The 18,456-nt window shown below is 31.3% G+C and overlaps 1 protein-coding gene across 1 annotated transcript in view; it reads right to left on the bottom strand.

Annotated features, from left to right (window-relative positions):
- Window positions 1-3,300: 3,300 nt before the first annotated feature.
- LOC107455167 (uncharacterized) overlaps window positions 3,301-18,456 on the bottom strand; it is a 64,077-nt gene continuing 48,921 nt past the window's right edge. The window contains exons 8-11 of the mRNA XM_016072642.4: window positions 14,801-14,842; window positions 11,614-11,715; window positions 10,336-10,441; window positions 3,301-7,198 (exon numbers count right to left, since the gene is read on the bottom strand). Of these exons, the coding sequence (XP_015928128.1) occupies window positions 7,091-7,198; window positions 10,336-10,441; window positions 11,614-11,715; window positions 14,801-14,842 (358 nt within the window). The 3' untranslated portion in view covers window positions 3,301-7,090. The remainder of the gene's footprint in view (window positions 7,199-10,335; window positions 10,442-11,613; window positions 11,716-14,800; window positions 14,843-18,456) is intronic.

Genomic DNA, 18,456 nt, shown 5'->3' with positions numbered 1-18,456 from the left:
ACGCCTAATTTCGCAATTAAGTTTGACAAGATAGTTATTTTGTGCTAATTCAAATATTTAACTCGTGAGTAATTCTTTATTCTGTTAGTAGTTAGTTAAACAGAATATCATTCCTATTTTTTTTTCTTTTTTGTAGCAATAAATAACCGTTCATCTATCTTACCTTTCCTCAAAAAGTTTTACTCCATTCTCATGTACTTTTTCCAATGTAAACAATGTTTGAAATCAGTTAATTTGTTAAATTTTTTTCAATGACAATAGTTTATAAAGTAGGATTTTGACGCTGCTGTCAGCTGTCTGCAACATCCGCGATGTTTTTTTTTTAAAAAAAAACACGTTGAATTTTAAAGATAGCAATTTTTATTAACTTGTTATATTAAATTAAATGATATATTATTCCATTCATACGAGCCCTATATTCATTTCGTGTATGAAAATGAGCTTGACTATTCTGTTACATTATCCCCAGTGAAACATAACTTTATAAGAATGAACTAAACTGAACAGGGCGATACATCGCAAAATATCGATTAATTTATATCGATACTCTGACTAACCGGCCAACATAAGAAGATAACAATGTAAGGATTTAATTTTCGAAGATCCTACCTAGCCTATCACTGTTACGAGTTCGTTCTGAAGACGATGTTCATCTCCCCTAGTTACGATGAATGTTTCGTTATGCGTTGAATATTTTTTATTTATTATACTACGAAATCGCGAATTCTACAATTGGATGGATTGGTGCCAGGATGTAGAACGCCATGTATCCTGTGTAGTTTTTCACCTTTTGATTTTTACTTCAACTTAACATTTCGTTTCTTGTAGATAATTATTAGTGGGACTAGTGTAGCGTCGCGATCGTTGTGATTGCAATCTATTTATATAAAGAATGACATATCAAGAAAAGTTTCTTTGATGATTTGGTTAGTTTTTTTTTTAAATATTTTTTTATTTCAAAATTCTATATATATATAAAAAAAAACATCAAAAGTTTTAAGATTTAATTGCTCAGAAACTAATTCGAAATTTTAAAAAGGGACAGCGTTTTTTCCTTTATCTTCATAAGAATGCAAAAGTAAACATTATTATTTTATTGCGATTAATTTTTCTTAAAATGCGAAAAACCATCAATGTAAACTATTTAATTACTTCAAAAGTAATTCATAAATGACAAAAGTAAAACAAAATTACATGTCTGCAACAAAAAAAAAAGACGTAAAATAACTAATAATATTTTGAAATTAGATTTATTTCTTAAGAAATGTGTAAAATCACAACATCGAATAGTTTTTGAGTTACGACAGTGGGAGGAATGTTCGGCGAATATTTTCTAAAATAGCGACGGCGGCAGTAACTTTCTTTTTAAAATATGAGAGATAGTCAATAGATTCTTCAGTGAATTTAACTTACAATTTTATGTCGTTTACGCAGACTTTTAATCGTAGAAGTTTTTATGTATTTGAAAATTAGAATAAGTTTCTGCAGTATTTAATTAAATTTATATATATACACCGAAGAGCCATCACATTATGACCACCCTGCTAATAACATGTAGGACCACCTTTAGCCCTCAAAACTGCTAGCACCCGAAGTGGCATTAATTCCACAAGGTGCTGATAGGTAGTCTGAGGTACTGGTACTGCAATTCCCTTACATTGGGAGAGGGTAGCGTGGCAGCACGAATTTGGTTTCCCAAGTAGGATCACAAATGCTCTATTGGATTATGGTCAGGTGAATTTGGGGGCCAAGACATGACTTGAAAGTCACTGGAATGTTCCTCGAACCAATCCATGATGATTCGACCTTTATGACATGGTGCATTAACACCATCCGCCATGGTGGTAAACACCATCCCCCGCAGGAAAAACTGTGTTCAAGTAGCTTACAGACGTCAGGGATTGTTCTATGAAGATTATGGATCCTAATGTGCCCCAATAAAACATTGTTCCTGGGTGAGCCCAATGTTATAGATGGAGGGTGGTCATAATGTAATGGTTCTTCGGTGTATATATATATATATAAACTTAACTTAGTGAAACATTTACCTACATTTTACTAACCAAACTATACCTAAAGTATTCACTTTTACAATTTTTTCTTTTCCATAAAAGTAGGACAGGGTAGCTTTTGAAAATAAACTACTTGATGCCTCGCTCTTTCGTATTCGAAAACAGGAGTTCCATGACGATTGTTTGAAGGGGCTACCCAATGGGGAAAAGGGGATTAGATTTGTTAAAGAAGATATGCGAGTTATGAAATGGGTATTTTTTTCCACTGCTATTTAAAAAATTCCCTTAGTGGACTGATCTTAAAGATACAGTTCCCAATAGAACACCGAACTCGAGCATCACTTTCTGCGGTCAGTGAGTGGGTGGGTGACCACTTGGATCAGCCTGTGTAGGGACGGATGGTGCGCGGTTTCGGTCTTCGTTAAACTGTTCTACCGTTAAGTGTTCGACTTCTCTCGCAGGTCATCGGGCTACCAAGGCGGAGGAGCCATCCTCTCTGCAGAGGATCAAAATTGCGATGGCATGTCTTCGGATCTTCCTCAGGGATGTTTCCCACACCGTCGCCAATAGCCCATTGTGCATCTCTAGTGCAAGGTAAAAAAAATTACCTACCTAACTGTTTTTTAAAAATTTTAAATAAAGATATAATCAGGGTGCACAGCCAGATTTTTCAACAAAAAATAAGCACCTTTTAAGTACTTTTTAAGCACTCAAAATATATTTTTATCACTTTCCGAATAAATAAAAAAATCATAATTAGGATCTGTGCAGCAATGAAAATTCTTTTTTTCTGTCGTTGAAAGTTCTTAACTTACAAATATAAAATCAATAAAATTCTACAACATTTTCATAAGCTTTACATAATCATGATTAAATAACTAGTTTCCGATAAATATTGCAGAGAAAATTGTGAAAGTCATGCATTTTTTTGTAATTCAGAACGGCAATCGGTAAGGCAAAGAGAACAATCTTTTTTTAAAAGATAGAAAATTAAGCTCTTTTTTTAATTAAAAAAGCACCTTTAAAGGCTTTTTAAAAACGTTAATCAAAAATAAGCACCTTTAAAAACATTACGCACCCTGTATAATAGTAATTAATTTTATTTGTGTTTTTTTATATAAAAGAAAGAGAGAGAGAAAAGGAAGTTTTGAAATTATGCTGAATGGCCAAATTTAATTTGCCGAATATGTACAAGCTTTGGGAGGTCACAGTGACCTCCCACCCTGACTCTCCTGACCATTTGGGTCATAACTCAGCAAATGGAAGGGGAGAAAATGAGATGACATAAAAAAACGAGCTATATTGCTTTATTCACATTAAATTACATAAATATTGAAATATCACATTTGCATGAACATAGATTTCTTTGAAATCTTGCAATAAATAATATGGCATTAAAGAAAATCAATGGTTTCATTAGTTCTAAAAATCAGGTTTGTTATTTTTCAACATTGAAAATTAGACATAAATAAATCTTTTAATTTCTGTTTGACTACAATTCACACAATACAAATAAATAAAATATGTCACATATTTTGACAGACATTACAGAAGCGATAGTGAATATGAAGATTGTAAGTTTGTACAAAATCACACACATGTTTAGAAATGAAATTATTATACAAAACTATACATGTTGTATAAAAATTAAATTTGTTCAGATTCGGTTATTGTTTTTTTTAAAGATACAAAATTAATCTGTTTTAATTTAGAAAGAAAGTAAAATATATATATATATATTATCAGGAAAGAAAGCATAAAATCATTCATGTCTGGAAAAAAAAGGGATTGGCAATTACAATTCAGACAACGTCTCTAAATTCATTTATTATAAATATGAGAATTTAATTGTAAAAAAAATTATTGAGAATTACAAGATATCATAAGTTGTTAAACCTTTTTTGGATACCATGAATTTACCAAAATTAGTGAAATTTTTTGTTCTATAGTTAAAGTGTTTTTTTATTTTGTGTAAATTTCATTAACATTAAATCGGAAGAAAATATTAGTTTTATAAAATGTACACTTACATTCGAATGTGAATTTTAATTATTAAAGAAAATTTATTCTGTTCTCAATAAAATTTTAATTTTATAATTAAACAAAGAGTAAACTTTTTATACTTTTTCCTGTTCAGTTATTTTTTAAATACTTAAGTTTTGAATTTTTTTTTATTATTAACCTAATTTTGAACAAAATTTGTCATTTCAATTATTTTTTTCTTTTTCTTATCAATCTAATTAATCTGAGAGCTAAAAATAACTTCACATAAATGATGGAAAACTACAAATTTAGTAGATTATTTCTGCCAAATGTGTTTTTGCTAAAATATTTTACGTTATTTTCTTTCATACATTTTAATTTTTATGAATGAGCAAAAAAATGTTTTGACTCTTAAAATAAAATGTAACGTTTTAATTTATTTTAGCGAAAAATATTTGAATAATGAATTATCTTTTAAAAAAATATATAAATATCTACGAGGTAAAAATATGAAGTCGAAGATAAGGTAAAACTAACAATAATAAGAAACAATTTCTGCCGAAACCTGTATCAAATTACTTTTTATTTAAATAGTATTATAGTTGAAACTTAATGGCTACAAAATTATTATATCTAAGTAAATGGTAATGCAGAAATAAAAAAGACGAAATTATTGTTGTCACTTCTATGTTTAAGCTATTCCAAAGAATTTATTCCTTGGTTATTTGGCACGTGTATTTAATTAACGAAACAATTTTAAATCATTAACAAAAATAAAAATATGTATTCCCATCGTATTTGATTTGGATTACTTTTTCAAAGATGGAAGCTGATAGGAAAGTCTTTGAAACAAAAATTATAAATCAATAGATAGACCGAAAGATATTAGGTCACCAGACATTGAATTTGTGAGTTGGATATATCGATTATAACAGCTTATTGTTTGACAGTGGAATAATTTTGATAGAAAACATAGGTTTTTGGTTAAAAATTGTGAGAAGTTCTCTTAAGTGACGCCACTGGACTTCGCAGGTTCGTGGGCAAAACATTATGCATGGCCCTTTTAATTCTTTCTTTATGCTTACCAAATTATTTTTGACTAAATTATCGAAAAATTTTACAGGATTTATATATTTATTAATAATTAGATTTTTATTCTTAAAAAAGAGTATTTTATTATTTCATTTTATTTTTAAATTTATATTATGGATCAAGTTTTATTAATTATTTATCAGGCTTGAAACACATAAAATAGAAATGATAATTTTTCTTTGTTTAAAAGGTCGAACTTAAATATTCATCTAAAAATGATCCATTTCTAACTCTATTGCTTTTGATTTTTATGAATAGGTTTCTGAATGTGGGGCCTTTGGAAACATGAAAACCACGGGAATTAAGAGTTATGTCTAGGTGGTTACCTATGTGCATCAAACAGAAAACCAATTTTTAAATTTTAAAAATAATTTTTAAAAAAAAATCTTAAATTTTTTCAGTGTTAAAACATTTTTTAATATAACTGATGCGGGGTTCTCCTTAATATGCTCCGTGCTCAGCCTTTAAGAATACATTACAGTAGCATTATATTACTATCATTTACCCACTCTTGCAGAAAATTTCAAACACCATTTTGCTTAAATGTGGCTGAATTTAGTTGATGCAGGTATCAATTTTATTCTCTGAAACTTGGATGATTTTGAGTTTATTAGCATAAACATCAGACTTAAAGTAAATAAATTAAAAAAAACAGTGCAACAGCGTGAAATCGCATGATCTGGATGGCCAACTTTGATTGCTAAAATGGCAAATTACGCGACCAGCAAATTGAACTGTGATAAAAATATTACGAAACACGAAAAACGAAGTGTTTTGCGTAGTACTACATTCTTAATTATCCTGTACTATCACTTGTTTCTCAGCCACTTTTAACAATATGTACTATCACCTGTCATTAAGCCATTATTAATAATCCTGTACCCATGATTCTGCTCAGCGACCAACCACAAAATTTTATGAGCGTTTTATTGTGGGCCTTAGCGGAGTCAGGGATCGAACCCCGCCCCTCGGGAACGGAATACAATTGTCTAAAAATACTAATAATGTGACTCAGGCATTTTTAACAATACTGTACTATCACCTGTTACTCAGACATTTTTAATAATCCTGTATTTTCCCCTGTCATTCAGCCATTTTAACCAATTCTGTACTATCAATCAGACATTTTTAATAATCCTGTACCATCATCTATCGACAGTCAGCCATTTTTAATAATCCTGTACCGTCGGTCACTAAGCCATTATTAAAAATCCTGTACTATCACATGTCACTCAGAGATTTTTAACAATTCTGTAAAATCATTTGTTACTCAGCTATTTTTAACTATTCTGTGCTATCACCTGCCACTCAGCCATTTTTAATAATTCTGTACTATCGTCTGTCACTCAATTATTTTCAATAATCCTTTACTGTCTGTCACTCAGCCACATTTTAGTAGCATTTCATAGCACAAAAAGAGCAAAATTCAAATTTCGCGTGATTTTTTGGACATCCTTTATATTGAATTCTTTTTTTTCTTCTTTTTTTTGAAATTTGAAGGTTTTTTGCACAAAAACAGTAATTTTTTTTTAAATTTTATTTTGGAAATAGCAGGTAAAACTTTAAATGGTGCATATTATCATACAAAATTGATAAAACTCTGCAGTATTTCCTAATTAGTACTATAGAAAAATGGATTTTTAAAAATAGGAAAATAATAGATTTCCTCACGTTTTCGAATAATTTATAGTTTGAAAACCAAAGACAAATCTACATAAGTTTTATTTTACATAAAATTGGTACGCAAATTCACACTTTTTTTTCCTCTATAAGTTGAAAATATTTATTATAAAAAGTTAACTTTTGAAAAGGTGGGAAAAAATTTAAACTTATTCATAATTTCATGAAAAATTGAGTAAAATGCAGAGAATTTTCCACAGGAAATATCATTTTGAATAAAAATCCTTAATAAGTACACCAATGAAGATATAATCAAAATTGAATTATTTTTTTCATCCTAAATACCAAGAATTCGAGAGAAATTTTATTTTGTTAAGTTCTCACTACGAAGGTGCTTGTGCATCAATCGTGGTTTCGTCAACATTATAGTTTCTTGCTGCAAAATTGGACTGTCTGGTAAAACTAGATATTTGATCAATTGATTGGCGAACCTGTAAAATAAAGAAGTAGTGAAGTAACAGTATAATTTATTGATTGTTATGTTACAGAATGCATTTAAATTCGGTTTATGATAATTCTGATCATTAATATTAAGTAACAGTATAATTTCTTGAGTATCACAGATTGCAATTTAATTCGATATAAAATAATTTTGTTCATCAATGATAAGTAAAAGTATAACTTCGTAGAATGCAATTGAATTCAAGTTAGAATTTTGTTCATTGATGTTGATTTTGCACCTACTTTTGCTATAACCAAAGTTGCTAGCACTTGTTGAAGCAAGAAAAATTGTAAATTGGCACTGATGTACCATTTATAATGCACCTTTTCCCCCTTCATCACTTAGTTTTCACCTCTTAATCACTTAATCTAGCTGTATCAATTAGTGTTTATAAAAAAAATTAATTCGCTCTTGATTATTCAACTTTCATAGTCTTTTGTACCGAGCACAGGGGTTCGTTTCGATTGGAGATGAATGAAACAATCCTTAAGACTTCAAAAATCTATTAGCAGAATTTTCCCGAGAATACACCGATTTATAGCACTCTATTACAACTCAAATAACAGTGAGGTCTCAAAACACAGGCTTTGAGACCTCAGACGGTTCAAACTCACTAGAGACTCGCAAATCAGTAAATTGCTTTGGAAACCTGCGACTTTCTTGCAAATTTTCAAATAAAACTGCTTGTTTAGGGTCCGCCTGAGATAATTAGCCTCATAACACAAGAATTTTTACTAAACTACGCAAATATTTTCAAATTTGTAACTCTACGCTGATTTAACCTAGATGCGTGTGCAAACGTTTAGAAACTGCATGTAGGACGAACTGCTCGCGCATGGACGAATCACATGCATTGAGGATGCTTCATGGCAAGTTTTAAGTTCATTCAAATTTCTGCAAAATAAAAGATAAAGAGAGTGATTGCTCAATTATTTCATTCTTTGTGTTTAGCTTGTAAAAACAATACTATCGTGTCAACTACAATGCATCAATAGTATGAGTAAACATGTGCATAAGATTATAACTGTGTTCATTAGGCGGTGTACTGTCTGCTCCCTGCCAGTAGACTACAGTACTGTCGGTGACTATGTTTACGAGGTTAAACTATTTCAAGTAGGGGTATAAGATAATCATTTTTGGATAGGAAGTATCAAGTGTGCCCCTCCTTGAAATGGGTTTTGTCTTGTTATCAGAGCAATATACGGGCCAGACTCTGTGTCAGGAGTTTCTTGCTTAGAACGACGGTAGTTCTTCTTTTTTGGCCTGTACACTATAAAACATTTAGGCTTAGAGTAAGTTCCTTGAGATGTAGTCAGAGCCGGATTATACCTTTCGTAGGCCCTAGGCATAGCCGTTTTTAGACCCTCCCCTCCTTCCCCCACTCCTCCCCTCTTTTCAAAATACAGTGAATTCGCGATAACTCGAATCTGATAGGACTGACGAAAAACTTCGACATATCAGAAGTTCGACTTACCGTTAGTTTCGGTTTTGGAAATTCAAAATATTGTCGGATTATTTAATTAATGCTTATTAATCATTTTTCTGACAAGCCATTTACGATAAGACTGTTTGAAGCACTTTATGATACCCTGGTCCATCGGCTGCAACTTTGCTGTTGTGTTTGGCGGGAGAAACTGCAAGTTTACTGCTTTCAAATTAGGTTGATCACTATGTGCTGTGCATTTATCTATAAAGAGTATCACTTTTCTTTTTTTAGCGAATAATTTCCGATCCAATTTTCTTACATAGTTTTCAAATAAAACTGATGTCATCTAAAACTTTTTGTTAGACTTGTAATCCAAAGGATACGTTTTTACATTCTTGAAACATCGGGGATTTCGCTTTTTTTCCGATAACAAGTAAGGGCAATTTCTCTGTCCCAGACTCATTTCCTCCAACTAGGACAGTCAAACGTTCCTTGCTTATTTTACCCCCTGAGCAGTTTTCATCCTTAAACATCATAGTCTTATTTGGAAGACATTTATAAAATAAACCCATTTCATCAATATTGAAAACATCATTTTAACTGTATCCTTGAAGTAAATTTGGTAACGTTTTACTTAACCACTGTTCACATACTTCAAGAGGGACAGCTTTATCTTCTCCATGAAGAGTGCGAAAGACATTGTGTGTGTGTTGCAAAGGAAGGGGCAAGATATCAGCTCCTAGGTTTTTTTTCTTGCTTTAAAATATCCAAAAAAAAATCGAGTTAAAGGGAGTAAAATTCGAGTAATCGAGAATAATTAACATGAAATTGAAGATAAAAGGGTCGGGACCTCATAAAAAAATCGAGTTATAGTAATATTCGAGTTATCGTACTTCGAGTTATAGCGAATTGACTGTATATGCTAAAATTTTCTTGCATATTTTTTTTTACATTTTTATTAATATGGATTTTAATTTACAAATTTGTTTATCGATCTTTATCTGCAATACCGACATACTGCCGATATTGCAGTTGATATCGATAATACCATTATAATTAGTTCGATCGATAACTATGTAAACATTTCACGTCAACAATACAACAACAAACCAGCAAAGAAAACAGTGAAATTGATAGTGAGATTAATTACAAGAAATATTTATACTACAAATAGCTTCATAGTTTTCATGATACTACTATGATAACCAAGTGAAGGAAATTAACATTGTCAAAAGTAAATCTTTTGAAATTATTTATAAATAAATTTGCAAGGTATAAATATGTAAATAAATTTGCAATGTTTACTAATAGAAAAAAAAATGATTTAATGCTATTTTAATAAAATGTTAGTCACGTTTTTTCAAATGAGTCATTTAGCAATTGACCAATGTTTTTTATATATATTTTTCAGGATCATAAATTATAGTTTAATAATTTTTAAAGCTAAATTATTTTCGTCAACAAATTTTTTTCTCCCAGGTTTTTCGTAGGTCCTAGGCACGAGCCTAGTGTGCCTATAGGTTAATCCGGCCCTGGATGTAGTATGTTGTGTTGAAGAAAAAGTCTGGATAAAATCTTTAGTCAATTCAGGTGCGTGTAATTGTGTTAATTTTAAAGTTATATGCAATTACGAGCTTGTAAGATTAAAGTTGTAGTTAAGAATAGAAAAGGTAAAGGGTTTAGAGAGTAAAAGTTTTTACCTGCCCTAAGTCATTCAGCCTATTTTTTAGAGTTGTTGTTATCCTTAATATTTCCTTTTCTACAGCCTCTTGCTGCAATTTCAGCAACTCCAAGTAGTTGGACATCCTAGGTTTATGAAAGTATTTTCTATTAATCCTGAGGCAACATTTACAAATATGCTTTGCACAGAGCGTCACAATAGTAACTTTTAAAAAAGCAAGTTTCGTTAACGCTGCTTATCGAAGCTCTGTCATTAAGGAAAATAAAAAAAGTTTACCCATAGTTTAAGCGCCTTACACTCGAAGCAATGAGACGATTTTAAATTATATATATAATCTTACCTTGAAAAATTATCTGGGCTTTAGAACAGACAAATAATTAAAATATTTTAAAAGTTATTAAACTTTTTTAAAAATTGCCAATTTTGCGACATTTTTTCACCTAGATGAAAATTATCAAAATCACTGCCTTATTCCCAGTTTTTGAAAATTTTTATGAGCCCAAGTAATGCAGCATTGGAGTAAGTTTTTAAATATTAAAAAATTAGACCACAACCCTATTTCATTTCCGCAAAACTGTGGCTTTTCTCCATATTGGCGTTTTGCGCCATTTTCAAAATAAATATCGACAGCGCTGGCTTTAGATTGGCTAAACTGTATTAAAAGTCATGAGTAACATTCGCAAACTCAAAACAGTTTTAAAAATGGCATATTATTCGCAAAAAAGCCTCATTTCACATGGCGACGGAGCTTTCGAAAAACAGCCTTAAGTATTTAAAATTAAATAAATAAAATAAAGGTCGTTCCGTTATTACCACACTTAGGGTAACGCCATTTTGCATTTTCAGAGTTGTCAAAAGTAAAATCAAACAAACAGGACAATATGAACTTGTAAATTAATAATGAAGTGAGGGGAAAAAAGAACGTTACCGCACTCTGACGAATCAATGTTGAAGAATGCGTGATTCAAACCATAATAACCTGTTTGATTTGTAGAGTGAGACGAGCTCTTTGCTTTCGCTTACAGCTCTGTACGGTTTATTTTTGATGAAACTTGAAGATGCTTTGAACGGTCACTTTTCACTTTCCTTCAGTTTACTCCGGCAATTAAACAGATTTAAGTGCTTTTAACCTCATTAATGATTCGTCAGGGCATTTTTTCTCTCTCTTTTTTCGTCTGTTGAGTACAGTTTTTTGAAAAGTTTTGGAAAACATACAACTTAACGCATGGTAATTGCGGAACAGCCATCAAAACATTTATCATATCAAAGCAATGTAGATCATAAAATGTGGTCGAACCTTTGAGATTTTGATGTCCAGTTATCTTCTGAAAGAACTCTGTTATGATACATAGAAACTCTGTAGACTAGAATTGTTGCCAATAGGAAAAGAATCACTAATCTACGTAACAAAAAGAAACATTGACATTCAAACTAAATAATAATATCATCGTCAGGGTTTCTACGAGTTCCACAAATATTTAGTGGTGGTAGTAATTTTTTGTTAATCCAAATACGAACCTTCTTTTTAAAATATCATTTTAATGTTTAGAGAACTGACATTTCTAATACCGACGTACACTATCGATCTGGCTAAAAGCATTCAGACACCAAACTAAAGTTCGTTGTATGGTTTTTTTAATGATTTTGCTTCGGTCATGCTTTTGTGGTTTTGAATTTTTTTCTTTTTTTAGTAACCGGTGCTGAACAGCCGACCCAATTCTGAGTTAACGACTATCAATGTTCAGCTTCGAAGCTTTATAAATTTGAACTTAACCCAGAGGACAAGGGAACTTCTTTATCAAACATTGGGACAAACCAGGTATCGTGGAGGACTTTTTGATGGGAATAACTCGCATTTGCGTTACATGGAAGAGAAAATCAGGAAAACGTTCCACGGTAAATTCGACGGCAAGGAGGCTCTAGTTCATGATTCGTCTACCATTGAGGATGTTTTACGTCAGCACTGTGGTCGGTGAGAACCGGGAGCAGAATTCGTATCAACCAGTCACCACTGGGATTCGACCCTATGTTTCGAATTAACCTCTACCTGCATTGCGTTGCTAAACTCGGCTGCAAAAGTCCCACAAACAACTCTTTCTTCAATTCTGACGTCGAACTTTTTTTTTCTACGCTATACGTGTTCCTCCACTTACCACATTGCATAACTGAACTCGACTCTAAAAGTTCCAAAAACAACTTTCTCTTCAATTCTAACGCCTTTTTTTTTTCCTTTCATTTTCCACGATATTCTTAAATCTTGTTCTTCTACCTGCCACATTGTACTACTGAACTCAGCTGCAAAAGTTAAAGAAACAACTTTCTCTCTTCAATTCTGACGTCGGAGTTTACTTATTTTTTACGGTATCCTTGTTCCTCCATTTTAAAGCATTGCATTGCTGAGCTCGGCTGTAAAAGTTCCAGGAACAACTTTCTCTGCAATTCTGACGTCGGAGTTTTTATTTTTTATTGTCCACAATATTTTTAAATCTTGTTTTTTTCCCCTGCCACATTGTACTACTGACCTCGGCTGTAAAAATTTCACAAACAACTTTTAAAGTCTTTTCCGGAATGCATTACGATTCTGTTGTCGAGGGTTTTCTTACTGTTTTTGATGTTTTTACACATTATTCTTTTATCAAATGTTTTGATTTTTGAGATCGAAAACATGAATCTGTTACGGTACTCTTCGAACAAACCTCTTGCGAGCTTTTTCTTAGTTTCGAAATTTAAAAATATGATTAAAAAAAAAAGATTTAAGGATATCGTAGACATAAAATAACCCCGACTCCGGAATTGAAGAGCTTTATGAAGGAGGACTTAAAATTTCGTTTCTGAAACTTTTACAGCCGAGTAAAATAGTGAATTTCAGCAGGTGGAGGTTATTTCAAAACATATGAAATTAGCTATTAATTCCCATACTATTTTCAGAGTACTTGAAGTGATATATTTTCATGAGTTATTAGCAGGTGTGAAGTAGATGGGGTATGTGGAAGAATAGTTTCACTCCAAAATTTTTTTTGTTTATTTTTTCGAATTTTTTTTTTTTCGTTAATTGCGTAAAATTTGTTTATTTCCTTAATGTTTTGTGTGCTGCAATTTTTTGTTATTTACAAGTTGATCCAATAGCTTAAAGTTCTATGCGCAGTATCATTTATTGTTACTGTTACACTGCTGCAGGCATATTAGAAACGAAATACGAAAGCCACTCTTCAAGAATTCACATCCTCAATCACTCTTTACTATCTCAGATAACGACGTAAATTCAAAAGAATTATAATAAATATATCTCTAAGGTTTAAATGGATTAAATATGCTTATAATATTTAATTTAATAATTTGTTTGTTTTTAATAATTACAATTTTATTTTACTTCATAAACGTCGTTGAACAGCAGACCTAATTTTGAGTGTTCGACTACCGATGTTCAACTCCGTAGTCTTGTAATTTTGAACCCAAACCAGAAGGCAAGGGAGCTTCTGGATATTGGGAGAAATTGGCTTTTGGGCTGAGCTTTTTGATGAAACTAACCAGCCCTTGCGTTTCATGGGGAGAAAAAACACGAAATCCTCACTCGGTTAGCTTGAAGGCAAGGAGAATCTAACCAATGATCCGTCTAACACTGAGGATATTTTATGTCACTGTGGTCGGTACAAGCAAAGTGCGGTAATCCCATCGACAAGCCATCGCTGGGATTGGAACCCAGGGTATCTCGATGGGAGGCGAATACTCCATCACTTTACCATTTAATATTTAGCATGGATATACTCAAGGACTCAAATTTGTTTGCTTTTTTCTGGGGGGGGGGAACAAATAAAATAAACACACAATAGTTCTCAAAATATAACTCCAGAAAAAAATTCTCATTAGCTAAATATTTACAAAATGATTAAATTTTAGCTTGTTTTTAAATTGGCTAAATTTATATCGGTGAATATTAATGAAACTTTTTTTATTTCTCTCAAATATTTGAGGGGGGATTGCTTAAGATTTTTAATAATTGAGGGGTGGGGGCGAATATATCGCCTCCGTACGCCCGTGAAATTTTGTAAGAATTGTCACTTTATTTGGTATTAATATTTAGTAAATTAAATGGGTAAAACTTTACTTAAATGTAATTATAATTTACAAAACTTTATATTAAATGTAATTCGAAACAAAATTTTCGATACAACTTTCGCATTTTTTTTCTTTCAAAAATGGAGGGGAAAAAAAAGGCACATAAAACATTAGAATTTTCCACTTTTCCCTTGTAAAGCTTGCAATTATATTCTTTGTTGAAAATTAATAACAGCACTTAGTATTTCTTTTAAAAAATTATACGTAGGGATGATTACAAATGTATCATATCCGCGTTTTTTTCTCTCCACCACTTCTTGAAAATGTGTAACATTTGTAAAAACCCTCTTTCGTCTTTTTTTTTAAAAAATAATAAAAATAATTTGTTTTAAAAAATTTAAGTACACCAAAAAAATTTTTTTACTTACAAAAGTGTTGCTGCCAATAACACAAAGATTGTTTTTGTAAACCTAAAAAATGAATAAAATATAATTAGCTGAAAACGAATTATAAATTTTTTTTCGAACACTTTTTTTAAAGTTTTTCTTTATCGGAAAAGGAATTAGACTGACTCTACCTCCCAAAATATGTGTATATAGAAAACAAAAAACATTTAAATTAGAAAATATTTGGCTAATAATTGCAACAAGTACACATCTTTCGGATTCAGATATATTTATATAAAGTAAATATGAAGTTCTAGTGATTTAAAATTCTAGTATATAAAGTTCTAGTGATAGCTCAGTTTATGTTAATTTGTGTTAAAATAATGCATGTTGTTTTGTAAATTTAATTTTAAGTTATTTTCCACACCACTTCATGCTAATGATTCATACGTTCTTATGAAACGCCACTTACAAGAGAAACTAGGGAAGTGTGACTCGCCAATTTTAAAATAAACTAGTGGGATGTATGCCTTATAAGGAATAATTTTAGGGGGAAACATTCGTTTCGGCCCATAGAAGGTCCTGTGAGAGATAAAAAATAATTCAATACATAGAAAAATCGGTATTTTATTACTTCAATGCAGGCTATTAGTTATTGTAATTGTCTCATACTCCAATTAAATTTGTGGTACTTTCACGCACTATATAATGCATATTTACTGTTAAAATTGATTTCGAAAATTTTATATATCTGTAGTTCATCAGAAAAACCTGTTAGGTTAATTTAAAAAAAAAAATTGACATCTAATTGTTTTAAATTTTTCAAATTAATTGGAGTATGTGATTGCAAATCAATTAATTAATTAATAATTAATTAGCAATTTATTAATAATTAATTAATAATTAATTAGCAATTTATTAATAATTAATTAACAATTAATTAATAATTAATTAGTTTTCTGAATAATTTATTAATTATCAAATTAATTACAAATTAATCGGATTATGAGACAATTACAATAACTAATAGTATGCATTGAAGTAATAAAAAACGGATTTTTCTATATATTGAATTATTTTTTATCTCTCACAGGACCTTCTATGGGCCGAAACGAATGTTAATTAAATTATTAATCAGCAAATTAATTAATTATCCAATTAATTACAAATTAATTGGAGTATGAGACAATTACAATAACTAATAGCCTGCATTGAAGTAATGAAATACCGATTTTTCTATATATTGAATTATTTTTTATATCTCACAGGACCTTCTATGGGCCGAAACGAATATTGCCCCCTAAAATTATTCCTCATAAGGCATACATCCCACTAGTTTATCTCAAAATTGGCGAGTCACACTTCCCTAGTTTCCCTTGTTAGTTCCAACGCTCCCGAGGTGAGGCTTTTAAATTGCTGGCAAAATTACTAAAATTTGTGGAATCTTTAGATTTTAATTGCCCTCATTAATCTCTTTATAAAACATTTTGCAAAAAGCGCAGCATTTAGAGAGCATACCAATACTCCATTTTTAGAACATGTCTTTTAATCAGAAACAAAAAAAACTGGTAAATCATTTATTTCGTTTTCAACATTTATGTTGAATAAATAAGACCTGAGGTATCAACTATCTTTTTTTAATAATACCAAATTGTAGGTAATTTGGTTTTGAACTATTTGAATTTTTTTTAAAACCCGACTGGTAACTAATTGAATAAAATATTCGCATAACTTTATCCCAAATATATTCTATCACTGTTTCTTCACAAAGACGTATTATTACAAAATATTAATTATATGAGTAAATGGTTAAAAATTTAAAATAAACGCCAGCTATCTCCTCATAAACATTTCAAATAATAGCAAAAATTACCAAATACAGTTAAACCTCCTGTTATGGACACTCCTGCAAAACGGGCGCCTCTCAATACGGACATATTTTTAATTCCCCGGGAATCTTCTATGAATAAACCATTATGTACATTCTCCCCAAAGCGGACATTCCCGTAACCGGACGCGGACAGTCATTTTGATCCTGAAACCTTGTTTTTTATCTCTACAGACGGGACACTACTTTTTCTAAATAAATTGCAAGCTAAAAAAATGCAACTTTTCACCATTTTTAAAGCATGTAAATAAATATTTTTGCCTTATCCGTAACTAAAAATATTGTTAAGCTATTTCAGCACCGAAAAATCAATCTTTCTCCTGTCACGCTGCCTTATCTTTGTAAAGAAAGGAAAGAAAATGGTACTGCACTACTGAAATAATTCTGACATCGGCATCTTTTGATCTTTTCATCTGGACCACACAGGTTATGAGACCCCTCAAGTTGAAATGACTTCTCTCAATACTTCTTCCGCATTGAAAATTTCTTTAATTTTCTTATCAATTTGAAGACTGTATTTAACACAACTGGGGTAAAAAAAAGAGAACAGAAGTATAATCTTTGAGGTGTTTATATAAATGAAACATTTATTCAGACACTTGATAGCTGATCAATTGTGAATAATCATCTCCATAGGTCCTCACGACTTACAGGTATGCATTACTTTTTTTTCTGTGAATCATGGGTGGTTTATTTTCCAAGAAGGTATTAACCATGTTCCCTATCAAATGATAAGTAGGTGTAAGGGGATGTGAACCTAATAATTGAAACGGACTGAGGACAGTACGCTCCTATTTGGTATCATATGTCTAACTTGAGTATCTATGCTAATAGGAAAATTATATTTATTTTTCTGTAGCTACATCCAGAATTATGTATTTATATCAAACTTCCTTATATATTCTTTTTTATCATTCTTATTGTTTAAATAAATATTCTTGTAGATATTTACAGTATCCTTGGAGATATTATTTAATTATTTCTACATCTTTGAGAATATTCTAAAAACAATTTACGGTGTTAAATTTCGTTATTAGGGTACCCTTCCCGTAAACGGACAACTCTCATAAACGGACAAAGTTTTTGGTCCCATGATTGTCCGCTTAACGGAGGTTTCACTGTATTTGCAAGTTTTCGCATCGAATTTCGGCAAGTTTATTGTTGTTGTAGTTAATTTACGTCGCACTAGAGCTGCACAATGGGCTATTGGCGACGTTCTGGGAAGCATCCCTGAGGATAATCCGAAGACAAGCCATCACAATTTTTATCCTCTGCAGAGGGGATGGCACCCCCGCTTCGGTAGCCCAACGACCTGCACGCGAATCGGCAAGTTTAATTCTCTACATCTGTATGAAAATCTTGCGCAGAAAGCGAAGCAGTTGGTATCCCTAGAATATTATTTACGCTTTTTAAATTTTTGCAAGACCTCGTAAAGTGTTAGCCAGCTGATCATCAAAGCAAGTAGAAATTTACCTAGTTTAGCAATCACTTGTTTAATGCAAAATGTATCTATTGTATGAAAGATTTTCTAAGGTATCGAATCATTGTGGTGAATGTTTTATTATAGCTTATTTTAACGCTTTCTGGAGCAACAAATTTTAGCTGAACATTTTAGTGTGCGACTACCAATGTAGCTACTCCACAGCCTTGCAATCCAGAAGACAAGGGAACTCCTGGATCAAGTATCGGTAGAAATTCGCCATCATGAAGAAATTTTTGATGGAACTAATCCGCATTTGTGTTATATAGAGAGGAAAACCTCATACAGTTAGCCTGACTACAAGGAAACTCTAACCTAAGATCCGTCTAC

This window comes from Parasteatoda tepidariorum, chromosome 9, assembly GCF_982258835.1.
Source record: "Parasteatoda tepidariorum strain Cologne lab strain chromosome 9, Ptep-v5.0, whole genome shotgun sequence".
NCBI classification, from domain to species: Eukaryota; Metazoa; Arthropoda; class Arachnida; order Araneae; family Theridiidae; genus Parasteatoda; species Parasteatoda tepidariorum.
This window is presented reverse-complemented; position numbering and strand designations above follow the sequence as displayed.